General features: G+C 61.3%; 1 protein-coding gene across 2 annotated transcripts in view; it reads left to right on the top strand.

Annotated features, from left to right (window-relative positions):
* Positions 1-17,262, top strand: part of TPCN1 (two pore segment channel 1) — a 43,563-nt gene extending 26,301 nt beyond the window's left edge. For both annotated transcript variants that reach the window (XM_004691013.2, XM_012730993.1), the window contains exons 6-28: positions 52-182; positions 923-1,011; positions 2,506-2,540; positions 3,054-3,112; positions 3,359-3,458; positions 5,115-5,231; positions 5,390-5,514; positions 6,102-6,150; positions 6,628-6,691; positions 7,579-7,623; positions 8,975-9,031; positions 9,104-9,157; positions 9,541-9,613; positions 10,230-10,337; positions 11,138-11,209; positions 11,711-11,800; positions 12,844-12,959; positions 13,666-13,712; positions 14,282-14,350; positions 14,499-14,583; positions 15,187-15,326; positions 15,451-15,531; positions 17,008-17,262. In XM_004691013.2, the coding sequence (XP_004691070.1) occupies positions 52-182; positions 923-1,011; positions 2,506-2,540; positions 3,054-3,112; positions 3,359-3,458; positions 5,115-5,231; positions 5,390-5,514; positions 6,102-6,150; positions 6,628-6,691; positions 7,579-7,623; positions 8,975-9,031; positions 9,104-9,157; positions 9,541-9,613; positions 10,230-10,337; positions 11,138-11,209; positions 11,711-11,800; positions 12,844-12,959; positions 13,666-13,712; positions 14,282-14,350; positions 14,499-14,583; positions 15,187-15,326; positions 15,451-15,531; positions 17,008-17,124 (1,923 nt within the window). In that variant the 3' untranslated portion in view covers positions 17,125-17,262. The remainder of the gene's footprint in view (positions 1-51; positions 183-922; positions 1,012-2,505; positions 2,541-3,053; positions 3,113-3,358; positions 3,459-5,114; positions 5,232-5,389; positions 5,515-6,101; positions 6,151-6,627; positions 6,692-7,578; positions 7,624-8,974; positions 9,032-9,103; positions 9,158-9,540; positions 9,614-10,229; positions 10,338-11,137; positions 11,210-11,710; positions 11,801-12,843; positions 12,960-13,665; positions 13,713-14,281; positions 14,351-14,498; positions 14,584-15,186; positions 15,327-15,450; positions 15,532-17,007) is intronic.
* The last annotated feature ends 1,596 nt before the right edge of the window (positions 17,263-18,858 follow it).

The following is an 18,858-nucleotide window of genomic DNA, read 5'->3' as shown; positions in this document are numbered from 1 at the left end:
GGCGGGGCGTCCGGCCTGCGGGGCGGGGCTGACCTGCCGGTGGTGCCCCAGGCCTCGGTGCTGGTGGTGCAGTTCGTCGAGGCCATCGTGGTGCTGGTGCGGCAGACATCCCACGTGCGGGTGACCCGGGCGCTGCGCTGCATCTTCCTGGTGGACTGTCGGTACTGCGGCGGCGTGCGGCGGTAAGGCCTGGCGGGGCCGCGCAGTCAGTGGCCGCCGGGGCTGGCTGCCCTCTGGGCCGGGGGAGCCAGGGGCCATCGGACCCGCTCCCGGGGTGGTGATCGGCACACTCGCAGCCGCTTCCTCCTGGAGGAAGGTGTGCTCTCCCGAGGTGCGGCTCCGGGTCTCACCTGCGGCCTGCGGGGCTCCTTCTCTCTGACGTGGGTCTCAGCACGGCAGCTGCTGCAGTGGCGTGGCCGCGCCCACGGGACCCTGGCAGGCTCTCCGGTGCCACTGATACTGGGGGCGTGGCCAAAGCATCGGCCTAGAGTTAAACTTACCTTGAAGAGCCCCCTGGAAAATCTCCAGACTGAGGGGGGTGTTGATGAGGGTGGCCTAGGGGTCCATTTGTTGTCTCACCCTCAAAGTTGGACGTGTCCCAGGGTGAAGAGGCCCTGAAGCGCCCCTGCTTCCCACACCTGCCTGCAAAGCCACGTGCAAGGCCGGGCTTGGTCCCCGGGTGCTCCCGCCCCTTTGGGCTCTGCTAGCAGTGGAGGGGTGACCCTGCCCACCCAGCTCGCCTTCGCCTGCAGTGCAGCCGTCCAGCCAGACAGCTGGAGCACACTGGTGTTCAATGTTTTGTGGGCCAGACTCCCCCACCTCCACCACTGGACCCCCAGGGGCCCCGGGCAGCATCTCTCGGGGCCCCCCACCTCCGCCACCCCAGCTGACGCCTCACCCACCTGCCCATCCTCCTCCTCAGCAACCTGCGGCAGATCTTCCAGTCCCTGCCGCCCTTCATGGACATCCTGCTGCTGCTGCTCTTCTTCATGGTCATCTTCGCCATCCTCGGTGAGCCCCGCCAGGGCCCAGGCGCCTTCTAGACGCCAATGCGGGGGTGTCGGAACATGGGCTTGGGCTGGATTAGATGTCCAGAAAGGCTTCAAAGGTGTCAGCCCCACGGACTCCACAGAAGGAAACGAAGACTCAGAAATAAAATGGAAGCCACCTCTGTATCGTTTCAGGCTCTCTGTCCCTGGCACCCCTGTCCTAGGCTGATGGCCACCACGGCTGTCTTTCTGATTTCAATTTAGCGTTACGTTTCCTTCGGTCACAAAGAGATAGCGTCACCGTGCACAGCAGAAAGGTTTCTGTGAGTGGTCACTAGAATGTGCAGCCCTGCTGAGCAGTTGGCGTGATGGCTTTAAAGCTGCTGCCCTTGATCCACGCGGATGCAGGTCACCCACAAGCACTAGGGTGCAGTGACCCATCATGTGGATACGCCAAGATTCGTTCATTCTCCGGTTGGGCTTTTGTCACTAGTCACACTGCGTGGACAGCCCAGAATTTCTCCAGGGCCTCTGCCTCGGACCCTAGGGGTTGCACGCTTTAGCTGCACGAGATCCAAAAGTGACATCCTGGCCTTTCTCGTGTGGGGAGGGCTGTCTCCCTACATAAGGCCAGGGACTTAGGGGACACACCCTGGGCCCTGGGGGTCTCAGAACACAGCCCCGAGCCTGAGACTCCTTCCTGGTTCTGCGGTGGTGGAGACAGTGGAACAAAGCCTGGACTCCGAGGCCAGCCCTGGACTCTGACTACTCTCTGTCCTGGCCACCAGCTCCCCCTTCTTCCCACCTGCCACCTCCTCTGGCATAATTTCCGTGTGCTCCAGGGGGCTGACACTCCTAAGGATGGAGCTTCTCCCTTTTCCCATTCAAATCACGAGGACGCAGGGAGCAGTCCCCGTCTTTCCCATTGGGGGAAAGGGGACACTGAGTGCTATTTCTCTCCCTGGACTGCAGGTGGGCAGTGGGGTCCCTGTGGAATTGTTTCTAGTCTGTGAGGTTCTCAGAACCAAAGATTGCAAACCAACAGTCTGGTTTCCAAACCCAACCTACAAATAAGTTTAATTTGGTTTGAAAATGTGGAGCCAATATTTTAAAATTAGACACTTAACCGTAAACATGCAGAGAGTCAGGCTTATTTAATTACAGTCTTGAAGGTGCGTGGGTCACCTTCTCAAATGACAGCCTCTACTCAGCACCTGCTGACATCGCTCCCTTAGATTGAGCAGGTGTTCTCCAGCATGCCACAGTCCCCACCACCCCCTGTTGTCTGTCTTTGTGCACTGCACTCATGTGCACTTACCTGTCTGATATTTTTGAGGGTGTCAGCAATGGATTTATTGTCCCTACCCTCAAAGCTGGACACAGTGTGCTGAAGTGCTCCCACATCAGCTTGTGGAAGCTGTGCCAAGGCCATGCACTTGGCCTCCAGCTGCCCTCGCCTCGGGCCTGGGACCTCTGCTCTAACCTCTTTCCAACTTGTTTTTCTGCCACCGTCCAGGTTTCTACTTGTTCTCGCCTAATCCTTCAGACCCAGTAAGTAATCAATGTCTGTCAGTTTCCTCCTTTATGTGAGGGCTTCCCCTCAGGCCAGGGAACGGGACTGACCCCTAGCCACAATAGGAAAGGACACCCTGCCTGGCCTCTCGTCACGGCTTCTGGTTCCCAAAAGTCCCCCCGACACCCAGACTTGAGCACTGAGGACTTCTCTTTCCTGCCCTTAAAGAACCATTTCTAGAATCAGATTTGGAAAAGAGGAACATTTGGGTAGAGGAGAGCCAGGCTGGCTGGTTGAACCTGATTCCCTGGGAGAACAGGACAAAGCTAGTTGTTTCTGCTAGAAGCCTCAAATTCAGGAAGGGGGCTGCTTGTTTCTCTGCCAGCCCTCAGCTTCTTTAGGACGAGTTAGTTGATCAGCTTCCCTGGGAGGAGTTGGTTAGGTTCCTTGGAAAGAGTTGGGGGGTTCCTTGGACAAGATGGCGGGATGGGGAGGAAGCCTGGCGTGTGCCCCACGGATGCCAAGATCATCTCCCCTTCCTCCCCTCCCAGTACTTCTGCACCCTGGAGAACAGCATCATCAGTCTGTTTGTCCTCTTGACCACAGCCAAGTAAGTCTGGGCTCTGCTTTGGCTTCTGCCCTCTGGTATGTCCTGGGCCTCCTCTTTCCAGCCAAGAAGGTCCCACATCTCCATGCAGGCAGGTGCTTGGGGCCCCAGCAGGGATCGGGGTGGTCTGGTGAGCTCAAAGCTGTAGCCTGACAGTAGTGGTGGGGGTGGGGCCAGAAGGCAGGGGGTGTCCTTTGGGGAGATGGGGACCGGCGGACGGGGCCCTGGAGTAACACTCTGCAACTGCAGCTTTCCAGATGTGATGATGCCTGCCTATTCCCGGAACCCCTGGTCCTGTGTCTTCTTCATCGTGTACCTCTCCATCGAGCTGTACTTCATCATGAACCTGGTGAGTGGCCTCGCCTCGGCCTCTGGGCTGCAGAGTTGGGGGTCCTCTGGTGCGGTGTGGCGCGGAACCCCCCAGCTGGTTCCCAGCCCACAGCCTCCTGGGCTGGCGCCACCCAGGCTCCCTGGGCGCTCCGCTCCCTGGAACACGGCATCGGTAGAGACGTGAGATCCACTCAGCTGGGCGCGGGCAAAGTGCTGTGTGGTTGAGGACTACCTGCTTGCACACAGAAGCCCCAGGAGTGCGGAATGAGTCTCACTTGTAGATGAGGCTGCAGGGTCAGACGGCCCAAGCGCCTTCCCGACCGCTCGGCGTGGGTGCTCGGTGAGCCTGTCTGATGCCAGGGCCCTGCCCCATCCCTCCCTCCATCCTGCGGCACCCATGGCCCAGGAATGGCCTATGTGTTTGCACCCTCTTTGTCCCGCCCCCCAGAAAACCCAGCACTCCTCTAGGAGACATGGCTCCCCATGCACCCTAAGACTGGCGTGGCAGGCTGGCCCCCAGGACCTTGCCCGCCATTGGCAGGTCGCCCCCAAGGCCCCCCACGCCGGCGTCACCTGGGAGCTCTCCAGCAGGTCTTGTCTTGATGCTCCCACAGAGCTTTCTCCTGCCGGTTGCCATCATCAGGCCTGGTACAGAACTAGAAAGTATTTTCTCTGAGGTAGGCTTGTGAAATCTAAAAAATTTGAAATGTTCATGGTAAAAAGCAAAAAGCAGTTTTTAAAATTCCTCAAAGCCAAAAGGAAACACGTTGGCTCTCTGGTTCCCACTCGAGGTCCCGTATTACTACTTCTAGTTCAGGAACATAAATACCTACGGTACGTCATTGGTTTGCTTTCGTTCGTAAGATGTTTGCAGCTGTGGAATCTGGAACAGGGCTCAGCCAGCGACAGTCTGGGGCTCAAGCCCGACCTACAGCCTGTTTTGAAGAGAAAGTTTTGTTGGCGCATGGCCACATCCAGCTGTTTACGCCTCATCCGCGGCTGACTTCCTGCCATAGTCACAGGGCTGGGTAGTTAAACAGACACCATCTGGCCTCCAGAAGCTCAAATATTTGCTATCTGGCTCTTTATAGGAAAAGTTTGCTGACCCTGGGCCAATGGAGGGCTGAGGAGGGCTGGGGAGACCAATTTGACAGGGTGGAAAGGACTGAGAGTCTTGCTCCAGATTGTCACGGAAGAAAGTGTCTCCAGGAAGGACTCCTTGGCCCTCTGCTCACGCACTCAGCCCCCGACAGTGCGGACTGACTTGTACGCACGCTCTGGCAGGAGAAGGTTCCAGAATGTTGTGTCTGACAGCGGGCCGCCTGGTCGGCCTGAGTGCGGAGCACGGGGCGCTATGGGGGTTCGGGGGAGGCATAGCTCCAGGTGGCTCCTTCGGGGTCTGGGATGGACGTGCAGCGTCCCCGCCTGCTCCTGGAGCTGCTGGGGCCTGAACCCAGTGTCCCTCCTGCCGCTTCTTCTGTCCACTGCCTGGCCAGGGATGCAGAGTAGGTGGGGAGCAGAGGACGCTGGAAAGCCTAGGAGCCACGTCCCCTGTGCCTGAAGCCAGGAAATGTCCAGTGGCGACGAGGGGCAGCCAGAGGGTCCGCCCCGGCCCCCCCGACCCCCCTGACTCCTTGCCTGCCTGCAAGGGGCCCGTCTGTGCTTTCCCTCACAGCTTCTGGCCGTGGTGTTTGACACCTTCAATGACATCGAGAAACGCAAGTTCAAGTCTCTGCTGCTGCACAAGCGCACCGCCATCCAACACGCCTACCGGCTGCTCGTCAGCCAGCGGGTACGGAGGGGCGGGCTGCGCCCAGGGCTGCTCCCTGCTCGCCCTCCTTTGCCCGGAGCAGCGGGGTGCGGGGCGCCCGGGCAGCCGCATTGCGCTGGGCATCCGAGTGGCCCCTGCTGGGCCCGCCTGCGTCCCCAGCGCCGCCTTCTCCTCCGCAGAGGCCCGCAGGCATCACCTACAGGCAGTTTGAGGGCCTGATGCGCTTCTATAAGCCCCGGATGAGCGCCGGGGAGCGCTACCTTACATTCAAGGCCCTGAACCAGAGCAACTCGCCTCTGCTCAGGTAAGAGCAGGCGCCGGTGGCGCCTGCAGCCAGAGATGGTGGAGCAGGGGGCTGGTTAGAGACTTCGGTTTTCTTCGCAGAGACGAAAGTCCAACTCAAACCCAGTGCAAGTCCAACCCATGAAAGAGTGTACTGGTCATGCGTGCACTGGCTCCGGGGCTTCCCGCCCCCAACCAAGCACGAGGCTACTGAGTCCCACATGTGCAGATCTATAGAGGGGCACCCCCCCCGCCCCCAGGCTCGCCTGGGACCCCCATAGCAGTGTCCGCCTTCTGAATGGCCGGAACCCTTCTCTTCCACTTGGAGAGGAGCCGCCTGGGGCCAGGACAGAGCACACGCTTGATGCCGGTTGTGCCATTAGGCCCCTGAGACCAGGGCTCTCTGGTGTCGGTCTGCGGGTGACCAGAACCTGGGGGCTGCCTCTCCGGGGAGGCTGGGGGTGTCCACCGCGGCATCCAGGGTCTTGGAGGGAAGAAGCAATCGGAACCCACAGTTGCCCCGCGCGCTGGCACCCCGGGGGCACAGGCGGGCACTGAGAGCTGCCGCTCGGCGCTCACGGCTCTGCCTTTGCACGTTGCTCATGACAGCCTCAAGGACTTTTACGACATCTACGAAGTCGCGGCCTTGAAGTGGAAGGTAGGTGCTCATGAGAGATGGGGGTTGGGCAGCCCCAGCCACGGGGTGTAGGAGGGTGGCACCCGGCGCCCCAGGCTGGGATTGCTCAGCCCTAGGTCGGCACCCTGGGCCCCAGGGGTCGCTCCCTGCCCCGGGCCTCCAGCCCTGCACTTGCCTGTCCATTCGCCAGACCTGTTCCGTCCCATTTGCCACCTGTGTCGGGCCAGTGACCAGCCTTTCCCGGTGCTCGTCACACCTGGAACACCACAGACACCAGCCCCACCACCGCCACTTTCAGGGTCACAGACAGGCGGGGCTGTGCACGGCCCGTTCCCGGCTCAGTGAACACTGCCGGCCCCGCTGCCCCTCGAGTGAGGGTTTCCATTGCTCCCCCAGTTAGCTGGGTGAGCCGGGAGCAGGAAGGAGCTGGCACCCAGCCCCCAGGGCTGGTGCTGGTCAGGTCTAACGCCCTCTCTCCATGGCCCTGCCGCTGGCCAGGCAAAGAGCAACAGAGAGCACTGGTTTGATGAGCTTCCCAGGACAGCATTCCTCATCTTCAAAGGTAAGGCCCTCCGGTGCTGGGACAGACGGGTTTCTTGAGACCACGGATGAGCATTCCGATAGCAAACCGTGTGTGTGTGTGTGTGTGTGTGTGTGTAGAAAAGAAACAGCGTGAGTCCCCTAGCAAGGAAATAAATGTTGGACTAGGGAGGAAGCTGGTGACTCACGAACCAAACCAAAGGGCCCGCCCTGGTGGCGCAAGGGCTAAGTCTCACCTTAGAAGAAAACAAAAAGTCACTGCACAGAGATAACCGCTGTCAGTCACTGTCACTTTTCTGGGCATCTCTGAAACAGGATGACATCGTACCCTTTGCCTTTTTACCTAGTAATGGGTTTTGACATCCCTTTATGATGGCATTGACGGCCAGATCCCTGGGTCATGCCGGCATGATGTAAAATTCAGATTTTAAATCGGGATGCCCATTTTTTTTTTTAACCAACTAGTTGCCTTTTCACGTAAGGCTGGTTTTGAAGTTCCAGCTGGGAGTAAGGGTAGGTCGGAGGACCATCGCAGGAAACCCCAGGCCTGGTCACACAACAGTGGAGATGCTGTGGTCTCTCTGTGACTTCCGCTGGGCGAGGCCTCGGGGCACAGAGCTTGAGGGGTGTCCACTCCACGGGGGACACTCCCTCAAGCGGATGAGCAGCGGCCCTGGCAGGTGGCGCACTTCCGCGTTCAGCAGCCGCCGGCCAACCCCGGCCCGGCTCCCGCCCGGCTGCGGTGGCCGGGGCCCTCAGGGCCGCCCCTGTCGGCACTGCCTGCCCTGGACAGCACTCTCACCTCCGGGCACGAGCACCCTGCTTGCTGGAACACGTGCAGTGCCAGGGAGGGGAAGGGGCCCGTGGCCTCTGGACATTTCAGCATTAACCTTTCTTCTCTTCCACTAGGAATTAATATCCTTGTGAAGTCCAAGGCCTTCCAGTATTTCATGTGTGAGTATGAGCTCTCGAGCTCTGGCCCGAGCCTGTCACTGTTCAGGTGGTGCCCAGGCCGTCAGCCCCGGGGTCCTGCTGAGGCCGTATAGACAGGGAGCGTAAGGGGCCCCCGGACCCGCCTCCCAGCTGTCCTGTGCTCCTGGCGACGCGCACCTCCCGCTCTGGCTCCCCCCCCAGACTGGAGCTTTGGGGGCAAACTCCACCACCGGAGTGTGGTTGGTTGGTAATGTCACTTAAGTCTGTTTTAGCTGGTAGGTTCCTCCTTCGTCCCTGTTTCCCTCTTTCACGAGGGAAGGAACAGAATGGTTTGTTCTTGATTTTTATTTGTTTTAGTTTTATTTTCTATGATAAGTGGTTCCATGTAGAGTGGTGGCTGTTTTAATTTAAGCTGATTTAAAAAAATAAATGTTTCAGTTCCCCATCCCAGGAGCCACCTTGAGCGCTCAGTGGCTGCCTGCAGCCGTGACGACAAATGGGCCAAGATGAGCCTCTTGGGCAAGTGGCTGATGCAGGGGCTGATGGGGTGCAGTTGTCCTCAGGTGCTCTGGTTCCTGTTAGTGGGGTGCAGATGCCAGAGGGCTCATTATTTGAAGTTGGTTATTGTTTTTAGACCTCTCCTTGGCTAGAGGTAGAATGTTCCTTCTAAAGAGAAACTGTGTTGGGCCCTCCCTGGGAGGGCAGCGAGTTAAAGCACAGCACTGCAAGCAGGTTCAATCCCGGCCAGGGAGGTGACCCACACGGTGCAGCAGACCTCTCCTATCTCCCCGCTGCTCCCCGCAGCAGTGTATTTCAGTCCATCTGCCTGTTCTGCTCCCCACTCTGTCTCTGGTGATTCCTCTCACAGCCCCTGCACCTGTGGCTGTACCCCAGTTCTGTATGCATAAATAAATAACTCTTAAAAAATACATACATACATACATATATATATATATGTATGATAAGTGGTTCCATCTTATCATACATACATATATATATATATAAACTATATTGTGAGTCTACCCTGCTCTTTCTAACACACTCAGGATACGGGGTGTTACCCTAACACACTCAGGATACGGGGTTACCCTAACTCCATTGCTCTCTTGTCCAGACCCCCTGTCTTAAAATCCCATTTTCACGTGTGTAAATATGAGAACTTTTGGATATCCTTCCTCTTTTACCCCGACCTGGCAAGTCAGTGGAACTTTCTGGAACATCACGGTTACCTGAACCGACTCCAGCAGCGCTGGCTGCTTTCTCTGCGAAGCCGCGGGGCCGCAGCTCGTGGGCAGGCACCCACCCGGTGGCCGAGGGAGCGAGGCGGCGGCCGCGCCCCCTGGCCCCTCACGGGCCTGCCTGTCTTTTGCAGACTTGGTGGTGGCCGTCAACGGGATCTGGGTCTTGGTGGAGACGTTCATGATGAAAGGTGAGCCCGGCGGGGGTCCGGCCGTCGGGTGGGTGCCACCGCCCACCGCTGAGTGCGGCCCTCCTCTCACAGGTGGGAACTTCTTCTCCAAGCACGTGCCCTGGAGTTACCTCGTCTTTCTCACGAGTAAGCTGCCCACGTGTCTTGCAGAGCGCATGGCTCTTCCCTCTTGCTTTCGGGCAGAGCAGAAGCTGGGGCTGGCCCCCTCCCTCCCTGGTTAAACTCGCAGGGCTCCCGTGGCCTTCTGGATCAAGTCTCCGACCTCCCGGTCCAAGACGGTCCTTGCATGCTGCGTCTGGCCGTCACCTCTGGGCTTCCCGGGTCATTTCTCTGCCCAGTGCTCTCGTTCCCTTCGGCCCCTGGGTCAGCTCCCCTGCCCGGGAGCCCTTAAGTGTGGCTAGGGGGCTCCCGCAGACCCTTCTCTAGTGCAGAACCTGGGGGTGCCGCAGGGAGGAAACCCCCAGGGCAGGTGTGGGGTGCTGCTCACTGCCGTCCTCCCCCTCTTCCAGTCTACGGGGTGGAGCTGTTCCTGAAAGTGGCCGGCCTGGGCCCCGTGGAGTACCTGTCCTCCGGCTGGAACCTGTAAGTGCCGCGCAGGCCCCTGCCCCACCCGTGATCGTGTGTGCTGAGCTTGCCTTGCGCCGGAGGGCCTGAGGCCTGTGACAGGGGCCTCTGCCCCGCCGCTGGTCAGCCTGTGGCCCTGGCTCCTATCTTACTGCCAGGCCACCTGCACTGTCCCCCTGGACATGAAACCAGAGAATGAACGAGTTTACATTCGCAGGACAGCGTCCGGGCAGAACACAGAGTCCTGTGCATGCCGCTTTTGGGGGTGTATGTGTGTGATGGCTGAGGGGGCCCCCTGTCCAGGCAGAGCTGCCCTGACTCCCTACGGCCCTGCCTCTTCCTCGGTAACTCCATTTGGGTCGCCGGTCCTGGTGGACGTGTGTCCATCGCAGGGCCCGTAGGACGGGTTTCCAGGCTCTTCTGCCCCCTGGGCCCGGCCCAGGAAGCCTCAGAACCCCACGTGGCAGGAAGCCGCTTCCCCAGGGGGGCTGGTGAGGGGCTCCGGACGCTGTTGCTTTGGCCTGGCTGGTGTGGGGGCCCTTAATGGCAGTGGGGACAGCAGGCCAGGAGTGGGGAGCAGCCGGGAGGGTGGCCGGGCGGCTGAGTGGGTGGCGGCCCGTCCCTCTGCCTCCAGGTTCGACTTCTCGGTCACGGCGTTCGCCTTCCTGGGACTGCTGGCCCTGGCCTTCAACATGGAGCCCTTCTACTTCATAGTGGTCCTGCGCCCGCTCCAGCTGCTGAGGTATCGGGACAGGGCCCGCGGGCTGGGCTGGGAAGGCCCCGTGGGAGCCAGGGGAGGCGTGGGCGCAGGTCAGAGCCTGTCTGAGCCTGTCACTGTTTCCACCCTGCGGGCCCCTCACATAGCAGACCTGTCACCCCGACTGTGGACACGGCTCAGTTGAACTCAGCCCAAGGTGGGGGCAGCTGTAGCCACAGAAGCACAGGCTCAGAGTCACAAACCAGAGAGCTGCATCCTCTGAGGATTGGGAGGGGCTTTGGGGTGCCTCGGCCCCCTGCACTTCTGGGGACCGATGCCAGAAACCCGCAGAGTCCTGTGCAGGGGGTTGCTGTGTCCTCAGCAGCGGAGTTCCCTCCTGATCACATGGCTGCACTCTCTCTGCCCCCCACCCCTCGCCTGGGAAGCGCTGGTGGGCAGCTGCCATGTGCCCTTGGAGGGAGGCGGGGGCCGGCCGGGCAAGTGTCTGTGCCCCTGAGCCCTGTCCACGGCCCCTACTCCTCGTGGGCCTTCACATCTGTCCCCTGCCTCCAGGGGTGCCCCAGTGTCCCGAGCAAGGCCTTGCCCGAGTCTCCAACTGTCTCTGGACTGAGAAGACACGTAGGGTCACTCGCCCCAACGTCCCGGGTGTGCCAGATGCCTGGGTCAGTGCTGAGCTGACTCGGGGCGGGTGGGGGCTCAACACTCACTCAGGCAGGCAGTGGGGTCGTGGGGGGCAGGCTCAGGACTATGAGCGGCCGCCCCTGAGCGGCCCACGGCGGCCACACTGTGTTTCGTCGCTGACCCGGCCTTCTTCCCTTGCTTAGGTTGTTTAAACTGAAGAAGCGTTACCGCAACGTGCTGGACACCATGTTTGAGCTGCTGCCCCGGATGGCCAGGTAAAGCCCTACCTCTTGGCCCCCAGGGCCAGGCACAGTGGGGCTTGTGCCCCAGGCGGGTGGGGGCGCTGACGGGGGCGGGAGAGGAGAGGACTGCCGCACAGGGTCCGCGGGGCGTCCAGGAGACCGGGACCTTGAGCACAGAGGTCTCCTGCACACTTTGCTCCTACCTGCCTGAGGCATTGTGTAGGGAGGGCAGGGAGCTGTCAACTCACTTCTCACCTGTGTCTACATTCACAGGTAAGGGGTCACCTGTGAGTCTACCTTCACAGGTAAGGGGTGAATCTCAGGTAAAGGGGCATCTGTTAACCCGAGCCGTGCCTGACCCCAGACCGAATCACGAGGCCCCTTCCCTGCAGGCACTTTCCGGCCGGCGCACCAGGCTAGGGGCATGCCTCTCACAGCGGGCGCAGCGGGTCCCGGAGGCCGGGGCTGCCGGACAGAGAAGCCGTCCCCCGCGCGGCCCTGAGTCACCCTGTCCCTTTTGCGCCTCCTCCCCAGCCTGGGCCTCACCCTGCTCATCTTCTACTACTCCTTCGCCATCGTGGGCATGGAATTCTTCTGCGGGATCCTCTACCCCAACTGCTGCAAGTGAGTGCGTGTGTCCCGCCGCCCCGGCCCAGAAGCTCGTCTTCCCGGAGGGCTGGAGCTCGCCCGGCACGCAGGCCCGGGCACCGGGACCCGCCGCTAGCCCTGGGCGCCACCGCTCAGCTGCGGGGACGGGCCCGAGGCAGGCTGGTCTCTGAAGTGAGGATGTTCGCCCTACGAGGTTAGGGCTGCTCTCTGGCTGGGTCTCCGTCCGCTTGCCACTTGGGCCGAGGCTTACAAGCCGGAGTCCCAGGCAGCTGGGACCTGACATAGCCACAGGGGCAGCCTGCTAGGGTGAGACACACGCAGGAAGGGGTGGGGTGGGGTGGGGCTGGAGAGTGGGAGCACAGCCCCCTCCACACACACACCTCCCCCTCTCTTCTCCCTGCCTCAAAGGGGGGCCCTGGTCCCTTCGCCATTCGGTGTTCTTTTGAAAACCGGCCCTTGAGGCCTCAGCAACGTTTGGAGTGTTGAGCTGAGCCTGGAAGCGGACCCCAGATGGGTGGGTCACACACTTGGGGGTGCGTCGGAATCACCAGGGGAACTGCTCGAAAGTGTGAACGCCAGACTCTACCTCCTGTGTCCGAGACACGCAAGAGGCCCAGGACCCTTCCTTCCGGACAGCTCCCTCCCTGGCAGCTCAAGCTGCTGACACAGAAACCCTGCCGTGGATTCTAAGAGATCAGTACAACGGGTTGGAAAGAAGCCTCGAATAAGACCTGAGACAGGGTCAGCCCACTAGAACACTCAGCTGGAGAGAGCTGAGGCCCTCCCTGGTCTCCCACGTGAACCCTGGGGACTTGGCCTCCTGTTCCCCCCCCCCCCCAAGCAGAGTCTCCTTTGGGTGTCTGAGAGGGGGCCCAGTTGGAGCAGAGAAATGCCAAGGGAGGTAAATAAGGGGGGACCAGCAGGGGATTCCCACCGGCACCCCGCACAGGAGCCCCGGCTCCTATGGGCCAGGCACGGCAGAGTGGGGCTGGGGGGACAGGGCAGGGCTTGATGGGACAGCCTTGGCCTGCCCAACCCCTCCCGCGTCTCCCTGCCAGCTCGAGCACCGTGGCCGATTCCTACCGCTGGCTCAACCACACCGTGGGCAATAAGACCGTGGTGGAAGAAGGCTACTACTATCTCAACAATTTTGACAACATCCTGAACAGCTTCGGTGAGTGTCACCACGGGGGGCCTCCCCCCAGGGTAGGCTGCCTTTGTCACGCAGGTCCCAGATGTGGTGAGGCACAGCTGCCCGAGGCCACTCCCCCTGAGCCGTTTGCTGCTCTCTGGGGTCCCCTGTGGTCAGGATGGAGCGTGTGGGTTGCCTGCCTTAGAGGTGCAGTGCAGATGGCTCCCAGGCCCTCCTGGGACCCAGGTTTCAGTCCATTTGCTGATGCGTTTTCAGTGTCAGGGGCAGAAGAGCTGGCGCCTGGCCTGGAGAGCCACAGCCATACGCAGAATCAACCCCCCGTCATAACTCCAGCCAAGGGGGGCCCAGTCCTTTGCACTGCCCCAGCTCAGCCCACACATCCGCTCTGCTTCCAAGGAGGGGTAGACTAGGGGGCAGCAGCCCAGCCAGACGCAGCTTCTCCAAGAGGATGGGGGGCCCCTGGGCTCCCCGGAGCCTCACCAAGTGCCTACCCAGGGGCAGTCGGCTGTGGCCAAGGGTGTGCGCTTCAGGTCAAAGGGCAGCAGGTCCTGTAGGACTGGCATGCAGCAAGAGCTGCGGCTGACCTCTCGAATGACAGCGAGGCTGGCAGATGGGGGGCGCCATCATTTGTGTGGGTGATACCCAGGATAGGGGGAGAGGCCCCTTGAAACTGACTCGGGAAAGTGGGTCCGACTGAGGTGGTTCTCTTCTTCCTCCCCGTTGGCAGTGACCTTGTTCGAGCTCACAGTTGTCAACAACTGGTACATCATCATGGTAAGGACCCTGCTCAGCTCCGGGGTGTCCTCCCTGCTCGGCTCCGGGGTGTCCTCCCACTGTCTCAAGGCAGCCCCAGGGCTCCCCGCCCCTAGTGCGGTGCACTGTCCTTCCCGAGCCCTGCGGACTGTGGGTCACGGGTGGGGGCTCCGCGGGGCGGTCCCAGCATGGACCTGCCCCGGGAGCCTTGGGCCTGAGGCTGCACCCCGCCCCTCTCCAAGTTCCCTGGTCTTGGGCTTTTGCCGCTGCACACACCCCTGCAGCCAGAGATGCCAGTCAGCCTCTGGTCTGCCACCACCGCCGAGGGAGACTCCAGTCAGGGGCCTGGCCAGGACCGTTGGCTTAGGTTGTTTTCTGTTCTCCAAATGCTTCCAAGGGCCGTGTCCAAGTGGACTCCTGGGGGTGTCCAGGCCTCATGCAGCCTGGAGGAATTTCTAGACACAGGGGAGCAGGCCACCCTCCTGTGCCTCCTTCAACCCGTTGGAAAGGGCCGGGGGGGCAGAAGCGGCTGAGTGGCCAGTGGCCAGGCCCCCCCAGGCCTCGCTCACTGGCCGCTTCCCTGTCTCCAGGAAGGCGTCACCTCTCAGACCTCCCACTGGAGTCGACTCTACTTCATGACCTTCTACATCGTGACCATGGTAGGCTCCGTGGAGTCCACGTCCCCGTCCAGTCGCCAGACCCTGCTCACTGTGGCCGGTCGGGGGCCCGGCTGCGGGCCCGAGGTGGGGGCCCAGCCGCTCCCCTGCTCACACTCCGGTCTCCCTCTCCGCCGCCCCGTGCGGCAAGGTGGTGATGACAATCATCGTGGCCTTCATCCTCGAGGCCTTCGTCTTCCGCATGAACTTCAGCCGCAAGAACCAGGACTCGGAAGGTGCGCGGGGTGCTGGGGCCACGTGCCTGGGGGCCGGCCGGCTGCTCGGCTTCTGTCCATCACTCCAGACCTCTCATCTGCACTGGCTTTCTAGTATCTAACGACAGAAAAATACCCATGACCCCGTGGTTTTGCATGTCACCGTTTAAGAGAAATCACGTGGTGGAGACGCCCACTGTGACCTTCTCCCTCGGCCGCTCTTCGGTTACGGTCTCTGCCTTTGAGTGACCCTTCATCTTGGCGCTACAGGCGTGAGGGCTGTTGGCTGCGAGCCGAAGCCCTTCCCTGGTCCTTCATTCTTTCCAGACTCTTCATCGAAACTGCCCTGTACTTACTGCTGGCTTCCGAATCGCCATTGTATCCGGCTCCCTGTACATTTTCGGGGACTCCCTCCAGCCCTCGCTGTCCCCTAGAGGAGGCTGCCTGCCCGGTGCTCTGGAGGCCTCGTGGGCCCCCGGCAGGAGGGCAGGGCGTGCGGCGCTGGCCCGATGTGTGCTGGGAGGGGACCTGCAGACCCCACAGGGGCAGCGGGAGGGTGGCTGGCCCCCGGCAAGCCAGAAGGGGGCTCCCCGCCTCCTTCCCACACTGCCCTCCCTCCTGCAGTGGACGGAGGCATCACCCTCGAGAAGGAGCTCTCCAAAGACGAGCTGCTGGCCATCCTCGAGCTCTACCGGGAGGTGCGGGGAGCCGCCTCCGACGTCTCCCGGCTGCTCAAGACGCTGTCCCAGATGGAGAGATACGAGGTGAGGAGCGGTGGCCAGGCCACGGGAGGGGGCGCGGGCTGTCCGTGCTCCTCCCCCCAGATTCTGTGGCACCTTTGGGCGGGCCGCGGCGTGGCCTGCCTCTCCAGCCTCTGCTCATCTTCAGCAAAATACCGTGGTGTTTCTGGGACGGAGGTCCAGGACCAAGACTGACCTGAGCCTGAAGATGTACCAAGAGGAGATTCAGGTAGGAGCACCAGGCCACTCTGCCCAGCCCCAGCCTGCGAGCCCCCCGGCGCTGGATGGGGGGACCCCGGCCCCTGAGAGGGGGTGGGGGGACTGCTGGGGAGATCTGAGACCGCTCGCTGGGCCTGCTAGCGGTAGTGTCAGGGACGCAGGTTGGGGGCCCCTGCAGGGATGGAGGTGCTCACTTTGAACTCCTCCTTCTGGAGGGCAGCGCTCCTGTCTGGGCTCTGCCCACTGAGCCTTCTGAGAGCTTCGTCTCCCTTTCCCACTCTGAGCCGGCTGCACACGACGTGTCCGGAGCTGGGGCCGGGCTGGGCGACGGGCCAGGTGGGGCACACTGGGCTGGCAAGGACTCGCCCCAAGGACTCGCCCTTCGAAGATCAGGCCTGTTCCAAGGTCCCCCCGTTCTGGGTGTACCCCTCAGTGGCCTGCCACCCCTGGCCCCAGGTCTCTTAGGGTTAGGTTTCTTTTTCCTAGCAAAGACTCCCAAGTTTTCCTCATTGGCAGCTAAGAAAAAGGTCTTGCAAGGTGACGTGGGCTGGAATCCACTGTGTCCTATGGCAGCCTGGGTGTGCTGGACACCCTGCTTGGGGCCTCCCTTCCCCAGGGGCCAGGGCTTCGGAGAGGGTCTCCCTGGCCAGTTCTCTGCTGGGACATGGGGTGACCAGATCATGCCCAAAGGTACCCTGCAGGGACTGGCATTCTCTAGAAACACGAGCCCGGGCCAGGGTTCCCGGGGCAGTGCAGTGGGGGAGACTTGGGACTAGTAACATCGAGCTCTACCGGGAGTTGCGGGGACCTGGGGGCTGCTTCCTGGCTTCCACGTCCCTCCTGTAAGACAAGGAGGCACAAACAGGGTGTCAGTGTTTTTCGGGGACTCTTCCAAAGCACAGGGCGGACGAATCCCCTCACCCCCTGGGTGACTCCATCCTGCGGATGTAACAGGGACGCCGTTTAAAATTTTTCCCAAAATGCTTTCACTGCCTTCGTGGGGGCAGCAAAAGCACTGTGGGCATTGCAGGGGCAGATGACTGCACCCCACTTTGCACGCCCGCCAAGCTCCCATTTGCTCACATGTAAATGAGGACAGATTCCAGCAAACTCAGCAGTGAAAGCATGCAGGGAAGCAGCGGGATGCTCTTGTGAACAAGAGACTTACTCACAAAGGAATATTCCTACCACCCGGGTCTCACTGAAAAGTTTTTGAGCACACAGACCTCTGACTAAGGCAAGATTTCATCGTCATTTTTCCATTTAGGACCACGTTCAGAATCCCCAGCAGGCCTGGGGGTGCAGGGGCCATTCAGTCCCCACCGAGTGGGACTGCCAGCCCGGTCTCTGTCCCGACCTTCCTCCGCAGCTGGCTGTGGCTGGGGTCACAGCACGTCCAGCCCGGTGATCTGGTGACCTGGCCAGGCGGGGGCGGTGCAGGGCTGGCTGGGGGGACGCACAGCACCCCATCTGCTCTCTGCTTTAGGAGTGGTATGAGGAACATGCCCGGAAGCAGGAGGAACAGCGACAGCTCAGTGGCAGTGGCGTCCTGGCCACCGGGCAGCCCGCAGGTGGCCGTCAGCGCTCCCAAACCATCACCTAAGCCCCGCTGGAGAAAGCCATCTCTTCTATGCAATAACACGATAGTATTATTTCACTACGACGTATCGAGAGGACGTGTGTATACAGATGTGCACACACGTTCCTATATATGCACATATTTATATAGAGAAGGAGGAAGCGACAGACAAAATGGCCTCAGTCTGTGACCACCCTGCCCTGTTTTCCTGAACCCCAGAAGTCAGAGCCCCTGGGAGCCCCTTGTACCATGGAAAGCTCCAGAAGGGCCCCTCACCAGAAGGCCACTTGTGTGGGTTCTGCCAGCTCCCAGGGCTTCAGAGTGGCCCCCGGGCCACTCCAGACCGTCTTTCCGATTCTCCTTCCAGACCCACACCCCAGCTGACAGCCTCCTCATTGCCCCCTGAACCCCACATCACGGGGCCTCTGTGTCTTGCTTTAGGGATAGAACCACTTAGGAAGGAAAGAACCCACATCTTTGGGGTTAGTATTCCATCTCTATGATAATGTCACAGAATGTCCTGAATGTTCTTTGGGGGGACCAGTGCCTAGGACTTCAGGGGAGGAATAACCTGGGGGGGGGGCGATTCTACAGTGAGGTCAGTCCCCAGCTGGTTCTGGGCTGCAGAGACTGCACAGGGCCCTGGCCCTGGCCCTACACTTCTCCTGTTTTGGGTTTTCACTCTTGTGGCTGAAAACCCTAAAATGCCCTGTGGCCTCCAGGTGCAGCGGGAGGAGGGAAGAGCAAGAGTTGCCCCCCCCAGCTCCCCAGGGGGCTTTCTCCAGGGCCCCGACCTTGTGGGTTTCCCGTTGGAGTGGAGGGGCCTTGGCTGTCGGGGTTCTGCTCAAAGCAAGGTCCTGCATGAGCGCCGGGGATGAGCGGGGGCACACGCTGCCCCCAGGCCGAGCCCACCGGGCTGCCCGGCGCAGCCCCCTTCACCCCGGCACTTGCCCTCGTGAGGCGAGCTTGGCGGCGGCAGGAGTGGGGCCTCTGCTCACCCCAAGGTCCTTGCTAGCAGGAGTGGTTGGTGCAGAAGTCGATTCTGGGGGCCCTCGGCCAAGCGCGTCTGAGGTCAGCAGGGTCGGGTTGGGGCCAGCGCTGGGTCCCTAGCAGGCTGCCAGGGTGCTGGCCCCAGTGGGCGGGCGAGGCTGCGCCCCAGCAGCAGCGGCGGCAGCAGAGCTGAGGTTGCTGGGTCAGCTCTCCAGGGCTGCAACCTAGCCCCATGCAGGAGGCAGCGGTGGTGGGATGGCGGGGGGAGCCTCCCCACTGGGCAGCCTGGCCCCCGCCCCCCCAGCTCTCCAACTACCTCCCAGGGCAGGAAGGCGAGTGGGCAGAGGCCCCTTCTCGCCCCGACCTTCACCCAGCAGGGCAGGACTGACCCCAGAGCTCAGTACCTGGCTCTCCACCCCCTCTCCCGGCCATCTGCAATCCCCAGAGGGTGGATCCCCAGAGTCCCTCACCCAGGGAGAAGTGGCGGCCACTTGTTTTTAAAGCACAGCCTTTTGGGAGGGCCACTGAGATTCCCTTCAAGGAGTAGGAGCCTGATGTTATCCTCTTGTCTCTGGAAGGCTGCTGGCCACCCCAGGGAAGCGGCACCAAGCCCCAGGCCCGGCCCCTTCCCCTGTATTTGCACAACCCGGTGCCTTTCAGCTCTTGGGCAGTGAGGGCAGGGCCCCCCCCCCCCGGGGGCTGCGAACCTGGAGGGACACCAGCCCAGAGGAGTTGAGGTCCCTCCTCTCCAGGTCAGTGGGCTGCTGG

This window comes from Condylura cristata, unplaced genomic scaffold (genome assembly GCF_000260355.1).
Source record: "Condylura cristata isolate star-nosed mole 26May11 unplaced genomic scaffold, ConCri1.0 scaffold00029, whole genome shotgun sequence".
In the NCBI taxonomy this organism is placed as follows: Eukaryota; Metazoa; Chordata; class Mammalia; order Eulipotyphla; family Talpidae; genus Condylura; species Condylura cristata.
The sequence above is the reverse complement of the archived record's forward strand: the minus strand, read 5'-3'. Positions and strand labels throughout refer to the sequence as shown.